The sequence below is a fragment of the Microtus ochrogaster genome, chromosome 19, assembly GCF_000317375.1.
Source record: "Microtus ochrogaster isolate Prairie Vole_2 chromosome 19, MicOch1.0, whole genome shotgun sequence".
Classification (NCBI taxonomy): domain Eukaryota; kingdom Metazoa; phylum Chordata; class Mammalia; order Rodentia; family Cricetidae; genus Microtus; species Microtus ochrogaster.
The window spans coordinates 43235097-43250624 of NC_022021.1; the positions used below are offsets into that span (position 1 = coordinate 43235097).

The following is a 15528-nucleotide window of genomic DNA, read 5'->3' on the forward strand; positions in this document are numbered from 1 at the left end:
TATATATATAATATATATATTATATATATATTTTTACAATCTGTCTGCATTCGTTTACGCCGTTACACCTGGCAGGTCTGGTGACTTGCCTAGGAATGCCACCTTCTGCCTGAAATTCTGCAGTAGGGTTAAAGGCATTGTGGGAACTGGGCTGAGGGTCTGTTCTGTCACTCCCTTTTGGAGCCATCAGATGCACACGCTCTTTCTCTTGTTCCCTATGCTGGGGGTTTTCTGATGAGCTCACTGCCAGTCCAATGTGATTTCTCATGCACTTCCAAACCTCTCTGTAGCTAAGACATCCTAGCTCCCTCTTCAAACATTCTATGTACTCATCTTTAAACTTAAAGTAATAAAAACTGTGTAAAGGCCACTTAGGGAATAATTGTGAAACAGACAATAAAGTGAGATGAAGTTCTCCAGATTTTCGCATCTTCACTATAAAGCACGCAGGCTCTCCTGCATCCTTTGGATCAGGAAGGGAGCACTGCCAAAGATGGACACCGAAAGGCTGCCCTGGACCGCTTCTCCTCAACCATCCAAGGACTTGGCTCCTTCCCTATTCCAAGGTTTCGTCCCATTTATCCCTAAGGAATCTTTATGTAGATTTTATTAGTTTTCTATAAATTAAACTGAACATGCTGCACTGTTTGAAGATGGAGAATGAGTCTTTTGGGTGGATATCTAGAACTCAGGAAAAATCACAGCAGATTCTTAGCATGTCATCAACCCTCTACCCTTGACTCCAACTCCAGCTCTGCACTTCCTATACCTGTTTATGCTAATCCTTCAACCCCTAATTTCTTTCTCTCTCCTGCCCCAATCCCTGACTCAAACTGTCTGTCTTTGGGTCTTCTGTATCACATCCATGAGTCCCATGGAGACACACACATGACTTGTCTTTGGAAGACAAGAATACAATCCTCACACTATTATTGGCCCGGCACGGCTTGTATCCTGGTAGGTCGACCCTTTGGGGACAGGGTTCATCAGCTCCCATGTAAGAGTCCCGTGACTGGCTTTCCCTCCTCAGGACATCTCCAGGTTCCATCTCCTGTCCTTCCCTAACCCCATATGGATTCTCTTGTCTCACCCACATGCTGGCATTCCCAAAGACCCAGCAGCCAATGACCCCATGCTTCCGATTTCTCATCCCACCAGGGAAGCTGGGACATGACTCACAATGTCCCCACTTGAGTTTCTTTTCCCGTGTTGCTCTCTGGGTGATGCTATCACCAGCAAGTCACCCAACTTAAATAAATCTCCCCCTTCCTCCAGAAGTTGTCAAGAGGACTCCAGGGTGGCTAATGACTTTCTTCCCCTGCAAACCTACGTTGGTGACTTCACTTGAGTTTCTGCAGGGATCCTAGTGGTCACCTTGGATACTCACAGCTCTCTGTTCTGTCCCATCAGAAAAATGATGTCACGATGACCTTCTAAAGGCATGAGTTTTCCTCTTCAAAACCTTAGGTATTATTTTTTTAACTTTTTTTTTTTGATACAGGGCTTAACCCTCCATCTGCCTTGTCAGGCTTATGTGCTGACTCTCATTTCAGAGATGGGCCCTGTGCATACTGGGTCAAGATCCCCATCCCTGTGGTCAGAGCTCTTTGGATCCATTCTGCCTCTAAGTTTCTTATCCAGTATCTCTGAGAAGCTGCTCCCATGTCTGCTATCCTTAGGGATTACTCCTAAAACAACTTATACTTCAGTTTTGAAATGAATGGTGTGTGTGTGTGTGTGTGTGTGTGTGTGTGTGTGTGTGTGTCTACCCTCCTCAGCAGAAAGCAGGTCTGTGCCACTCTCCTGTGAATCTTTGTGTTGGGACTGAGGTCAGAGACAGGGCTGGTCACCATCACTGCTGCCCGAACAAGGCCTGCAGATCACTGCAGGATTTGGGTACCCATGGAGTGCGAAGCCCACAGAACGCTGAGCAGGCTGCTGAAGGCTTGCCTACATACTGCTCTACTCTCTTTCTGAGCAGCCTGTCTCTTATGAGAAAGTCTGCCATACTAGTACAAAGGACAGAAACAACACAGCTCTTTCCAACATGAACCACCAGTCCAGACAAAGAGAGCATCTTTACTAGGTCATAAGGAAAAGTCACAACCGGTTAAGCCCCCTTCTAAATCTTTACAAACTCCTCGGTGGGAAAGCCATGATAAATTTTACATTAGTCCCTGAACGGATAAAGAAGTCATTAAAATGCCAAACGTACAGTCCTAGCCTGGGAAAGAATTTTCCTCACAGAACCCCATGACATGGAAGTGGTTAATTCCTCAACAAAGAAAAGGAATGCTCCCTTTCCAGTAAAAACAGAGCCAGCCAATCAAGTTGGACAATGGAGTCTCTGGCTTACTACAGAGCCAGAGCCCGGCCCTCTGCGGGCCTTTGTGGCCCAGCCCTAGTGCCCTTATGACTATGAAGGCTGGCTGCCAGCCCTGTTAGTGAACTCTCCAGCCAGAGCTCCAGGCTTTTCCCAGCGACCCTAGTTCCTGCTCTGGGAAGGACAGGCTGCATCCAGCCCTGAGCTGGCCGCTTCCTCTTACAGAGCCTCATTAACTTGTCAGGCTACTCAAGCAAGGGTGGGGGTGTGGGGGAGGGCTGCCCAGGAAGGGGAATTAAGCTAGACTATATTTTTGGCACTTTGTTTTTTTTTTTTTTAAAGACCCTTCCAGAGTAACCAAAAAGGATTAGAAACATCTGTGTACTTGACAGAGCATAAGAAATAAAAGATCAACCCTGCTCTGAGAAGAATCATAAACCACACTTAAAACATGCAAAGGTTTCCCAAACCTTAAGAAAACAGACTGCCAGAATAATATTTCAAAAAGTGCTAAAATTATCACCCCCACATGTTCACATCCCTCAGTCAACTGGCTTTGCCCATCAGAAAAGATAAGAACCTACAATTAAGGTTACGAACTAAATAGATGTTGCCCTGAAAAGAGGTATCCTGTAGACTTCTGTCTCAAGCTTTACAATTAAGTATTTAAATTCTAGCCCAATGAGACAGCTGCTGGTTACCCCACAATAAAATGCCACACGGCATCACTGAGGAGATCTTGCTGGTCCAGTCACTGCCATGGTTCATAGACTACAGCTGGGTGGGAATATTGGTAGCTTTTTCCCTTGGCAGTTAGAACAGCACCTTCCTATGCTCTGAGAGCCAGTCCTGGGGAGGAGGCTTCCAGAGTTCCAGATAATTCCTCCAAGTCCAGTGTCTGCAGCAATAGAGCCTTCCTTACCTGCAAGTTCTGAGGTCTAACAAGGGGCAATGGAAATATCCTCTACTGTTTACTTGAGGGGCTCTCTTGGGTCCATAAAAGGAGGTTCCTCATGCCTGGCACAGGAGTTCTGTTACATGGCCTATTCTTGAGAGGAGCATTATCATCCCACATGGTGTGACTCCACTTAAACTATGCATGCACACACATTATTTTATACCTGTATTTTTTTCATTTTATTTTATGTGTATAGGTGTTTTGCCTGCATGTATTGTCTGTGCATCAGGTGTACGTGGTGGCCATGTTGACCAGAATAGGGTACTGGGTCCTTTTAGGACTGGAATTATAGTTGTGAGCCAAGTTGTGGGTGCCAAGAATCGAACCCAGGTCTCCTAGAAGAGCAGCCAGTGTGTGTGCTCTTAACTGCTAAGCCACCTCTCCAGCTTCTGATTTATGTATATTTAGCTAACTTATAAAATGTTTCACTGTGGCTTCTTTAGATATTCAACATTATATATCTCTCATTCCTTCCTTAAACTTGGAGCTACAAAACATCTTTTAAATGAAACTTGTTTTTAGAAAGGCATTACTGATTTAATTTAATTAAGAATTCAGTCCCTAACTAGAAGTTTGGGGAACTCCATCATGAAGTCTGAGGAGCTCTTACCCACTCCCAAGGCCTCTCCCGATTACAGGACTGTGCTGACAGTGCCTCCGTTCCCATGTCACCCATCCAGCTTAACAACGGTTTCTTCTGCAGAAGGCTCCACAGCATTCTCTCCACTTTGTGCATTTCATAGACTTCTAGCACGGGTTCCCTTCCATAGTTGCTTAGTTCAGGAATGCAACCTGCCCCAACTCACAGTAACCCTTGTGAAAGGGTTACTTCACTTCAGAAGTCTGATTTTAAAACATCTTTCAATTTTTCACTATTATGGTAACCAGTAAGTGCGGAAAAAATAGGTGCCTTAAATGGACCACAGCCACAGAAATCATGTTTGGGAGGATGTTTCGAGAGGGTCACTGGCCAGCACTGATGACCTAGACCAAGGACATGAGCGGACTCCAAGCAGGCCAGCTTTTCCTGACTTCTCTCCAGCATAATGGAAAGTAAACACTGTGGTGCTTCCACCCTTCATCTTTTGGCTCAAGTGAAGCTTCAACAATCTTTGTAGAATTGTTATCTTTTGTTTTCTAAAGAAACCGTGTCATATTGCTGCCTTGTCTCAAGCATGGCTGAGATGTTCCTGCAGGACATTTGGTCACGGGCTTCTTAACATTCGCACACCTGACCCTGCACACCCGAACAAGGAAGGCAGTCTTCTGTTACAAGAGCACACAGTCTTAGAAGGACAACAGCCAATATCTGCTTTGGATCCCCAAGTTCAACACTCTGAGCAAGTTTCCTGAAAAGGGCTAGAGAGAAATGATGTGGGGGAGGGTGTGTGAAGATCAACTGCAGTGAATATCTGGCCCATTTTGCAAGCACAATTCAAAAGGAAAGGTGGGGGTGGGGTGGGGAGGGAGGGTGTGGTCTAATAAAGGCCATTCCTCCTAGAGAACGAAGTGTATCAAGTGCTGTGAACAGTGGCTCCCCACAGCCCCTATATTTAGTCATTCAGAAACTCTACAAAAGGGTCTTGGGGCTTCATGCAGGTTTCACACAGAGCGGACCAAACAAGGACTGCTTGGTTTAAGGGGATTAGAAAGTGCAGCTCCACTGCAGGCCAGGACACAAAAGCAAAGGCAGCCACAGTTGCCAGAACATACTCAATATAAATACCACCATGCGGCAGCTTCTCACTGCTGCTGGGGAGCGCTGGGGAGGCTGCGGAGGCTGGGAGGCCCCACCCCCACCCCCCACAGCCTTACAGGACAGCTTCCAGGGTGCACATTAACTGGGAAGCCAGCTTCCTTAAGGCCAAGGTCAGGGAGTGTTCCTGAAAACCCTTGCTTAGGGTTTGAAAGAGGCTCTGTCTGATATGGAACATGGGCACATGTGTTTTTTTTTTAATTTATTTATTTATTAAAGATTTCCGTCTTTTCACCGCCACCGCCTCCCATTTCCCTCCTCCTCCCCCAAGCAAGCCCCCCTCCCTCCTCAGCCCGAAGAGCACTTAGGGTTCCCTGACCTGTGGGAAGTCCAAGGAACCCCCACCTCCATCCAGGTCTCGTAAGTTGAACATCCAAACTGCCTAGGCTCCTACAAAGCCAGTACGTGCAGTAGGATCAGAAACCCATTGCCATTGTTCTTGAGTTCTCAGTAGTCTAGATTCTGGGTTATTGCCTCTTAACCAGTTTTTTCTTTTTAAAGCAAGAAAGTAAATCAATGATAAACATTTTCAAGACCAGCGGCCATTGCTCTCCCTATTTATCCTTCCTCTGTTACTTGTGTGATCACACATGGTTTTTCTGCTGTAGGAATCATGGAAGGCTCCCTTGAGTAAGCTGAATGTATGGACCACAGTGGAATATTAGTAGTAAAAGGATGAATTTAGAAATTACGACTAAAAAGGCAAAGTCAGACTGTAAAACAACATAAAACAAACAAAAACCATCACAGGGGAGGCAGCTGTGAGTCAGGCTTCCAGGATCTGCCAACAGGACCTGGTCAAATCAAGGCTGCCTTTTCCATGGCTTTTGTGCATCAGGGGATACGGGGGCACACTGCGCAGGTCCGAGATACCACAGCAGTGTGTGTGTGTGTGTGTGTGTGTGTGTGTGTGTGTGTGTGTGTGTGTCTGCGTCTGTGAGCATTGGGGTGGGGTGGTGGTGAAGAGGCGGGATGAGGACAGGGCAGCACAGCTCAGGAAATCTCAAAGTGACAATTCTATCTGAAGAATCCTCTCTGCTGGATTTCCTTTTGCCATCTTTAAGGAGAGGCACAAATCTAAGTAACTGATATGAATCCAAGAGCCGTTTTCACTATTACTATGCCACTCAGAAGGAAGGAAGAGTCCCAAGTCTGAATCTAAGGCTTATTATCATGTTCAACAGTAACTATGGCCATACCATGTAAACGTCACAGGAAAACACACAATTCAATTATTTCTTACATTTCTAATCAGACGTTACTGACCTTCTTATTATGTCTAAATATTTGACAAGAACAACAAAAGGAAGGGAAAGTTTATCCTGGCTCACACTGTAAGGGGATACAGACCATCACAGCACCAAGTGACTGTCACACTGTGAGGGGATACAGTCCATCACAGCACAAAGCGGCTGTCACAGTGCCCAGTCAAGAGACAGAACTGAGCGCTTGTGCTATAGCTTCCTCTACTTTTCCTGAAGTCTAGGACGCCAGGCTATAGGGTGGTGTCCTACAGACTGCCTCCATTCAGGGTTGGTCCACCCTCCTCCGTAAAAACTCTGCAAACACCCCGACAGCACTGCACAGAGCTGTACCTTCCAGGTGATTCCAAATGAGCTGACCGTGTAGAGCGAGAGCACACTAAATCTGCCTTTCCTTAGCAGTTAGGCTTTCTACTATAGGGGTTTTTATTTTCTCATTTTATTTTACTTTATTTCATGAGAGCCTTTAAAAGGTCATCTTAAAAATACTACAGAAAAGCTAGTCCCTTAGGAGGCAGAAGAACCGGCAGGAAGAAGGAAACACATTGCACAAGGAAGCCCACAACAGGTGACCAAAAGTACCGGTGAGTGCATGGACGTGCCGGGTGAGCCTTCTCAGTCTGGTCTATGTGTACACTGCCACGATGCAGTTACCACAGGATGATGGGAGATGACTAGCTAAGAAAGCATACTGACCCAGAGACTCTCTTCTGCAATAACCATGCCCATTAAATGTGTACCATGTGGCTGGAGGGCCACCAAAGTGCATAAGCCAGGCACCGAAGTTGAATTACTCAACTGTGAGACTGAACATAGTTCCTAAGGAGCACAGTTCTCCTCTGCGCCAACTGTGACTGGTGCCCAGCGGGGGGTGTCTGACAGTTAACCTGTACTGGCAGTAATGGACGCCAACTGCACAAATGGCAGGGAGCAGGGAGCCCCTCTTATCACAGAGACAGAGACCATTAGTATTTATGCAGGACCCTTTAAACACCAGGCTCACAGGACTATGAGCGGGGTAGCACTAGAGCCATTAACACAGGGGACACTGGGTACAGAACAGTTAAGGAACATGCGCAAGGGTAGGCAAGGAGGAAAAGGCCAGGTCTGCTGGTGAGCATGTCCTCATCCCTGAGGGCTTGCTTGTACCTGGCTGTGTGCCATGCCCTTCAGTACTTCTACATATGCTCTGGGCGGATGAAGGTGCAGTGTCGTCCCAGAGCTCCCCTGAGGACCTAAGCATCCTATCCTGTAGAAGACTTTGGAGCTCAATGCCCCAATTCTATTATGTGTGGAAAATCAAGCCCAGCCTCAGGAAAAGACAACACTCTGAACAGGCTGGGTAGTCATGTGCCATCTCTCAGCAGGGCGTGGAGAGCCCTGAGTGTAGGCCACTATGCAGGCCCATGCCGAGGAATATAGTCCTTCCTGAGCAAGTAGACACAGCTCCTCTTGTACGCTTGTCAGGGAAACCCCATTTTAAACTGCAGCGGCTCCAGTTACTTTTCAGAATGCCTTGATAACTACAGGAGAAAAGTTCCTGGAGTGTAGGGTTACGTGACAGAACAGCCAGGGCTTCAGCTTCATTAAGAGAACTGCTACCACATGCTCTGTAAAATATGTGCACCCATAAAAACAGACAGAGGATTCACGATCCTGCTGTAGGCTCAAGTTCATGCAAAGAACACATTTCGGCTGAATCATGCACTCCTTGTAAAGAATACAAACCGAGGGTCTCGGTACAGCCTACGAGCTGGCCTGGCTGGCTTCCTCCAGACACCTCGTTCTACTTTGGACATTTCACTTGATTCCCACACTAGGAATCACAGGCTAATGTGGTAAGAGTGAGGAGATGTGCTCCAAGAGGCTCTCTTAGGGCCCTCAAAACCCCCAGCTCCATAGTCAGCCCTGCAGTAAAAGAATAAGGGCTGCGAGACAACAGATGATTAGATCCATGTTCCGTTTCTGGCTCGGCTGCTTCATCCCGCTTCATCTCCTCAGTGTCCAGGGCTGGGTCAGCACCCCCTCCCTACCTCAGGGGATGACTGCCACTTCATCTGACTTCATCTCCTCGGTGTCCGGGGCTGGGTCAGCACCAGGTCAGTACCCCCTCCCTATCTCAGGAGATGCGCCCAGGGCGGTGAGGTAAGATCCTGGAAAGCATCTGGTTGGTTTTGGAAACCAAATTACATTTTAATAAGATCATTTTATCAGCCTAAGTACCATGAATATCAGCAAGAATTGGTGTTAAACTCACATCTGGAACAAAAAAAAAAAAAGACATATTTTAAGACTGATGAACAGGAAAGGGGCTTATGGGACAGGATTTGTGTCCTGACCAGCCTAATGGAGCTGTGCCCTGGAAAGAGGGTGTCTCCAGAGCCCCTCCTCAGCTGACTCTTGCTGTAAACCTCTGGTGCCTTGACTGGGGATTAGTAACAGCTCTGGCAGACAACTTCCCCTCAGAATTCTCCAAGAAGCTAAGCACAAAACATACCCCCACCCCATTTCTGGACTGGAACCAAATTCCGTGACAGCAACTAACTCAAAACAGACACGATAAATTGAGTCAAATAGGCAGAATATCTTAAGTTATTTCCTTGCCAGAAGTACCGGCCTGCATTATCAGAGGTTGCTGAAATGTACAAATAAGTAGGGTACAGAGAACCTTGGGGTTCATGAAAAGCTGTGGTCTCTGGAGACCAGGAGGTGCTGTAAGAAGCAAAGCTCTACACCTTCGGACTCTGTTTTCAAAACCCATTCTTCTGAATCATCCACAGACTCTGAAATCTTGGACCAGCAAAGCACAAGTAGAATGACTAAAAGGAAGTCTTCCAGAGCAGAGAACCCACACACAAGCACAGTGGGGTGCCAACACACTAACCAATGTGTCTGACCCCCAAACACAGGACCAGAAGTGAAGACAACTATTCAATTCCAACAGCAGAGGTACCCTGGCCATCCTGTTTGAGGACCTCACAGCTACTGAGGACCCTGGTGTCGCCAAGAGGCACTAAAGGAAAGGGTGAACATTCATAACAGAGGACTCGGAGTGTTACCACTTCAAGACAGAAGAGCTACGGGGTCCAGGACTGGTTCTGACTTGTGCTGGGGAGGGAAAGCCATGCAGAGCAGGCCTCCAGCAACTGCTGAGCTCTGGAGCAAATGCTAGTTATGGCTTTAGTGATGACATCACTGGATGAAGAGAATGGAAATTGGTTCATCATCTTCAGTGCTAAAATATTTAAAGGGAGGTCTAGTAAATTCCAATGTCCTAAGTAGACCTCTTCAAGGCCACACAAGCAACTACTATAAACCTACACGATGGTAGTAACTACTCATTCTCACAAAGCAAGTCACTCCAGAATCCTCTTTACTCCAAGCTCACAAATCCCTATCATGTTAGAACAGACATGCCTCCGGAGCCAGGGCTGTGCTAGGGGTGAGGCAATGTGCAAACCTATCACTGAATGAAGAGCCTGTTCTGGGATGGGGAGGGCATTTCTATAGTCATGGTTTCCCATTTACCTAAGTACCCCAAAACGCAATTGATCTTGCTTCCTGGGCCAACCTCCAGAAAAGCCTTTACCAGCCTTCCAGGAGGAAACACTACGTTCATCTCATGGGTAATTTCATTCCACAGATTTATTTCTCATGAACATTAAAGCTGATATCTACAGTAAATCTAGAGTTGATCCATGAAAGTACATCTTGAAAGAATGCGGGGGCAATTCTCCAAGGGCCAGTCAGGTTTCCTGGATGTAAATGGCTATCTGTCATACTTGGCAACTATTCGGTCTGTCTTTCCTTCTAGGTGACAGTCCCATAAAAACTGACAAGCTAACCCCCTCAATTCTCACAAAAAGCAAAATCCTCAAACAATCAGTATTTTCTAACAAAATGTTTCCAAATGCAAACTGTATTTTTCTAAACAAAATTTCTAATGCAAGTTCTTCAGCAAATGGCTGACCAAGCCATCCGTCTTATTTCCTGCTGCTGCCACAGTGGCTAACTGCCTGCTGATCTGACTAATAAGCCACCCTGAACTCAACCAAAGACACATTGTGTGCTCTAGTTCTGCTACACGAGGTACTCTAAGCATCTGCCACGCAGTAGACTCAGGAAGCAGAATGATAAAATGCAATGGCGCACACTGGAAGGGTTCTGGAAATGGGTCACTCAGCAGAGCAGTATTTTACATCTATTTCCTTCTGTCCTGGAAACTACAATATGAACCCTCAAATCCCAGAGAGACATACCCAACGTCTGTTTAATGCACTATCCGAAACAGTCACCTGGCATTGGCCTTCTGAAAACAGGGGAGGCTTGGACACGGCTGCCTCTGACTACCAGGTGATTTGGAGAGTCCAAGTCTCAAGGTTATCACACCGTAATGAACCAGACTGTACTGGGGAGGGAGAAACTGAAAACTGACATGGTTGAAAGGAAATGCTTATATATTGTTTTTTTTCAAGATACATGTTTACTGGCTTTGACATAGGACTTTTTCATCTTCTGTCTACCACACAAACCCAGGCCTCCCAAGTTGTACTGCCTGTCAGTTTGTTCTGCAGGTCTTGGGATTCTACAGGAAGAATTGCTGCTGAACTCCTTCACCCACAGTACATGGGCGTGGCCACATGTACTATAAAAACAGATGTGAAAAACATGCCCATGTGCTCACTCTCTCGTCTGCTGGATTCGGTTCCTGTTCCCTGCTCGTGCAGAGGACTGTTGATCTGTGGGTCTACCCCTAGATAAAGAACCCTTTATTGTAATCAATTCTGAGCTAGTGTGGGACTGCTTTATTGTGTTCATCTATATAGAATCATGTGCTGGTTTGAAAGAAGATGGCCCTAGTAGAGAGAGGCATTATTAGGAGGGGTGGCTTGGCTGGAGCAGGTGTGGTCTTGTTGGAGGAAGTATGTCACCGTGGGGTGGGATTTCATGTCTCCTATGCTCAATCTACATGCTCAGTGTGGCATGCAGCTGCTTCTGCTGCCTACAGATCAAGACGCAGAACTCTCAGCTCCTTCTCCAACACCACGTCTGCTGTACGCTGCCATGCCAACTGCCGTGACAATAATGGGCCGAGCCTCTGAAGTGTACGTCAGCCCCGTGAGATGTCTGCCTATGTAAGAGCTGCCCTGGCCATGGTGTCGCTTCATACCAACAGAAACCCCAAGACCAATTCTGACATGTTTGGGGCCATTTTTAAAGCAGGCTCCCCTGTAGAAAGGCCTGGGACAACAGCCAGATCTGCCCTTTCCGTCAGTGGTCATGACTGTCATAGGTGCAATCCAGTGTTCTAGAACTTCCTGTGTTCTGTGTACCACAAATTCTAAGAGGAAACCTCAGGGCCCATCATGGAGGATAGTAGCGTCCATGTCTCACTCAGACAAAAATCTACATTTACCTATGGGGATTGGGTAAAATTTTATTTTAAATGATAGATTTTTTTTTTTTTGGCTTATGAATAAAATGCAAAGGCTTCAAAGACTCTGACATAAAATCCTGTGACTGACTGAGAGGGGTGGACAGGGAGAGTTGGAAAGATTTCTTCTGAGTTTCTAGCACGAGTCTCACACTTTAACTTCCAAGTCTCTGCTCTGCCATGGAAGCCTGACCCACTATTGGCACCTGGTACTTGTCTTTAAAACACTCAACCACCAGACCTTGACCAAAGGGGGCAGTGCTGGTGGCAGCTCACCTTATCACTGTCCAGTGTGTTCTGAGATGTCCGGGAAGCGATGGAAATCGTATCAGGTTGACTGCTGCCATCCCCTTGGCTGTCCAGGTCCTCTCCATCCCTAGTGGAACACAGAAACACTCAGCTCCCAACACAGCTGAAAGAAATCGACGTTAGACTGCAATCCTTCCTAGGACCAGCTCCTACAATGGCAAACCATTCTGCTTGTTCTGTGTCAGACTTGTTTATTTTATTCTGTGTGTAAGTCCTCTGCCTGCATGTGCATGCCTGGTGCCCAGAGATCAGAAGGCACCAGAGCACCAGGAACTGGAGGTACAGATGACTGTAAGCCACCATGTGATTACCTGGGAACAAACCCAGGTCCTCTGCCAGAGCCACAGTCTCATCTTCGCAGCCCCATGCCATCCTATTTTAGAGTGTGGCTTTTGGGTTTGGCAAAGTGCCTAACATCTTCTTACTGAATTCTCAACAAAGTGAACACCCTAACCCAGGTTCATTTCCATTTGAGAAATGTAGAAAACTATTGTTCTGATACCTTGGGTAGGATGGGGTAGGACGGGGAAAAGAGGGATTTCTACATGGCTTTCTGTTTACTTCCAGCCAGTGGAGTCTTGACAAAGCAGCTTACCTAAACCACAGGTGCTCAAAGTGTTTAAGACAAATGGTGGGGCCCGGTCCCTGGTTCCCTGCGCAGCTGTCCCTCCCCAGCAGGTGAACACTCCCGCGAGACTGCCACGAACTTACCTCCTTCCCTTCTGCCTCGCTGCTGGCGCGGTTTTGGGGATGTGGATGGGCTCCTTCAGGGCTCCCCTCAGGTGCACAGTCCTCTCCTGGATCACCTCGCGGATGTGCTTTATCCAGTCCTGCTTATTCTCAATACTGGACGCCTGTGCAGGCGGGAGAGCATCAGGAGGCGGTGCCCTTCCCGCCTATGCCCAGCACATGCAGGTCTCCCCTGCTTCCCAACTGAGAACTTCTCACAGAAAAGCAGACACAATTCAGTTTAATTGACAATCAAGCAGAAGACTCTAATTTTATATATTTTCATTAAAACCATTTTTCTTTTTATAAATGATTACAGGTATCTTGCTATTCTGGAAATCCATCATTATTCTTCAGTCCCAAGACTTGTTGAGAGGCCCTGGGGGGTTATGAAGACAGACCCACTCCTAATCTGAAACCTCAACAAGGCCACTGAAGCATACACTATGTTTTGGTCTGGGTCCAGGAACCAATCAGAAGGGATTGAATGAGCCCCCGATGGGTGGCTGTGGCTGGCCTCCTGCACTGCCACTGAGACGCCCCAGAGTACACATCCTACTCCCCCCACAGTTACTCCACAAAGGAGCTGTGCAGGGTGTGTTTGCTGGAAATGTGCTCAAGGCCACAAAGTCACACACGGCCAATCCCCTGTGGGCCTACCACAGTCCCATAACAATCTCAGGAGGACAGAAGGCAAGTGCTCAGAGAGCAGCGTCCTATGAATGCATGGAGCAGCCCTCTGCTGGCACTAATAACTTTTCTAAGTTCTGTCTGAAAAAAATTCCCCTCCTCGGACATAAACAAGGGTCATGAGTGGCTGAAGCACTTGTCAGTGGGGCCCAGATGTGAGGAGGGAAGGCAGCTGCACCTCGCACCCACAATCTTGCTTTGGGAAGCACAAAACTGAAGTCTACACCGAGAAGACACTGAAGCTGACAGTTCCCACTTTACACCAACCATGCTAACTTTCCTTCAGTTACCTACAGTGCTAATGAAAAACAATAACGGAAGAATCCTGAAAACACCAGGTCTATGGGAATGTACATGCTGACAAACGTGCAGAGTAAACAAGAAGACCAGAGAGGAACATTCAGTGTGTTTGGAGACAACCGAGGACACCTGTAACCATGCTTCAGAAATAAAGAAAATGTCAATGGAGAGCTCTGGTGTCACACAAGAGGGACCATTCGGTTAAGATAAGGGGTAACTTATATCATCTTCGCAACAACCTCACACTGTGTAAGGATCTAGGGGATACCGTTTTCTTTCCCGACTATGAAAATAGAGACAGTCTTTCTGCGTTTGAACCCTAGGTCTAACTCATGATTTCCACTATCATTATCACCTCCGTGGCCATCACCATTAAGTACCTTACAGACTTTCAGCATCTACACCCCTGCCAAGACCCTCACTGCAATCGACACCACTGTCTCCATCTTTATTGTCACCGGCATCAGCAGCATCCTCCCCACCACCTCTACTACCAACAGCGTGGTCACCGACAGCTCCATCCTCACTGCAGGACCACTTTCACCACCCCCGACAAACCAGAGCCAAAGCACATGTCACTTCCGTTTTGCCCTCCTGGGAAGGCAAAAGGTATTATCCGAACTTCTCTAAAAATCTTTGAAAATTTTAGTCTTGAATATATTTTAACAAGTTTAAATTTTATAGAGCAACTTAGTTATCTAAAATCTATTTGCTGGTGCACTTTATATTTTGTGGGGCTTTATGTCAGTACTAAATGAAGAGTCCACCAGGCGGGGCACACAGTCACTGAAACAATCCACTGTGAACATGTGAAAAAAGATCTGAGAAATAGAGTGTGTTTTCCATGGTGGCCAACAGACTCAGCTGAGGAAGAACGGTTGGTGGATGAAACTCAGCTTCCAGAAATACCAAATTGAGATCAAAAGACATGAAAGGGATGTAGTAACCTAAGAGCCAGAGATACACCACTGTCTCACCACACTCTGGCTCCTCAACAGCCTAAAAATTGTGGGCTACATTTCCCAAAGCATCCCAAAACTACCTTATCTTATTTTTCAGACAGAGCAAGAATATAGTTACATCTGTATTTTCTAAAATATAGATGAGGTTAGTACATGAGACACCTTTAGAGTTCCTTGCAGTTCCTAGGAAAAGTTAGTATAGCTAAAACAGAGTTTAAATTAAAGCTCTCTCTCTGTGTTTCTGTTTCACCAATCCCATTAGGGTGCAAAAAAGTCAAATACAATGACACGGAATCTGTACATTTCAACAAGAAAAACAGCACATACAGTAAACATCCACATAGCAACCCCACTCTAAATTCACATACCTTAAGGACAATCTTATTGTCTGACGTTGGTGTCCTCCCCACCCACAGGGCAAACTTGCAAGGGTCTCCTTCAACATGTTCTGTGACACCCAACTCTGAGGTCTGGACAAAAAAGCAGTTAGATAATTAGACAACAGTACAATTTTAGTAGGATCAGAGTATAGACAAGAACAGCCTTTGCTTGCTGATGGTCATAATCCCTTTGCTCAGTGGTTCTCAACCTGTGGGTTGTGACCCCTTTCACTTGGGGGTCATCTAAGACCATTGGAAAACATATACTTACATTATAATCTATAACAATAGCAAAATTACAGTTATGAAGTAGCAATGAAAACCAATCTTGAGAGGATGTGGAGGAAGGGGTACCCTCATCCATTGCTGGTGGGAATGCAATCTTGTGCAACCACTTTGGAAATCAGTGTTTCGGTTTCTCAGGA

The 15528-nt window shown here is 46.4% G+C and overlaps 1 protein-coding gene across 2 annotated transcripts in view; it reads right to left on the bottom strand.

Moving 5' to 3' along the window:
- Trio (trio Rho guanine nucleotide exchange factor) overlaps nt 1-15528 on the bottom strand; it is a 287626-nt gene that overhangs the window by 78940 nt on the left and 193158 nt on the right. For both annotated transcript variants that reach the window (XM_026783734.1, XM_005356663.3), the window contains exons 31-33: nt 15092-15193; nt 12754-12896; nt 12010-12109 (exon numbers count right to left, since the gene is read on the bottom strand). In XM_026783734.1, coding sequence (XP_026639535.1) covers nt 12010-12109; nt 12754-12896; nt 15092-15193 — 345 coding nt within the window. The remainder of the gene's footprint in view (nt 1-12009; nt 12110-12753; nt 12897-15091; nt 15194-15528) is intronic.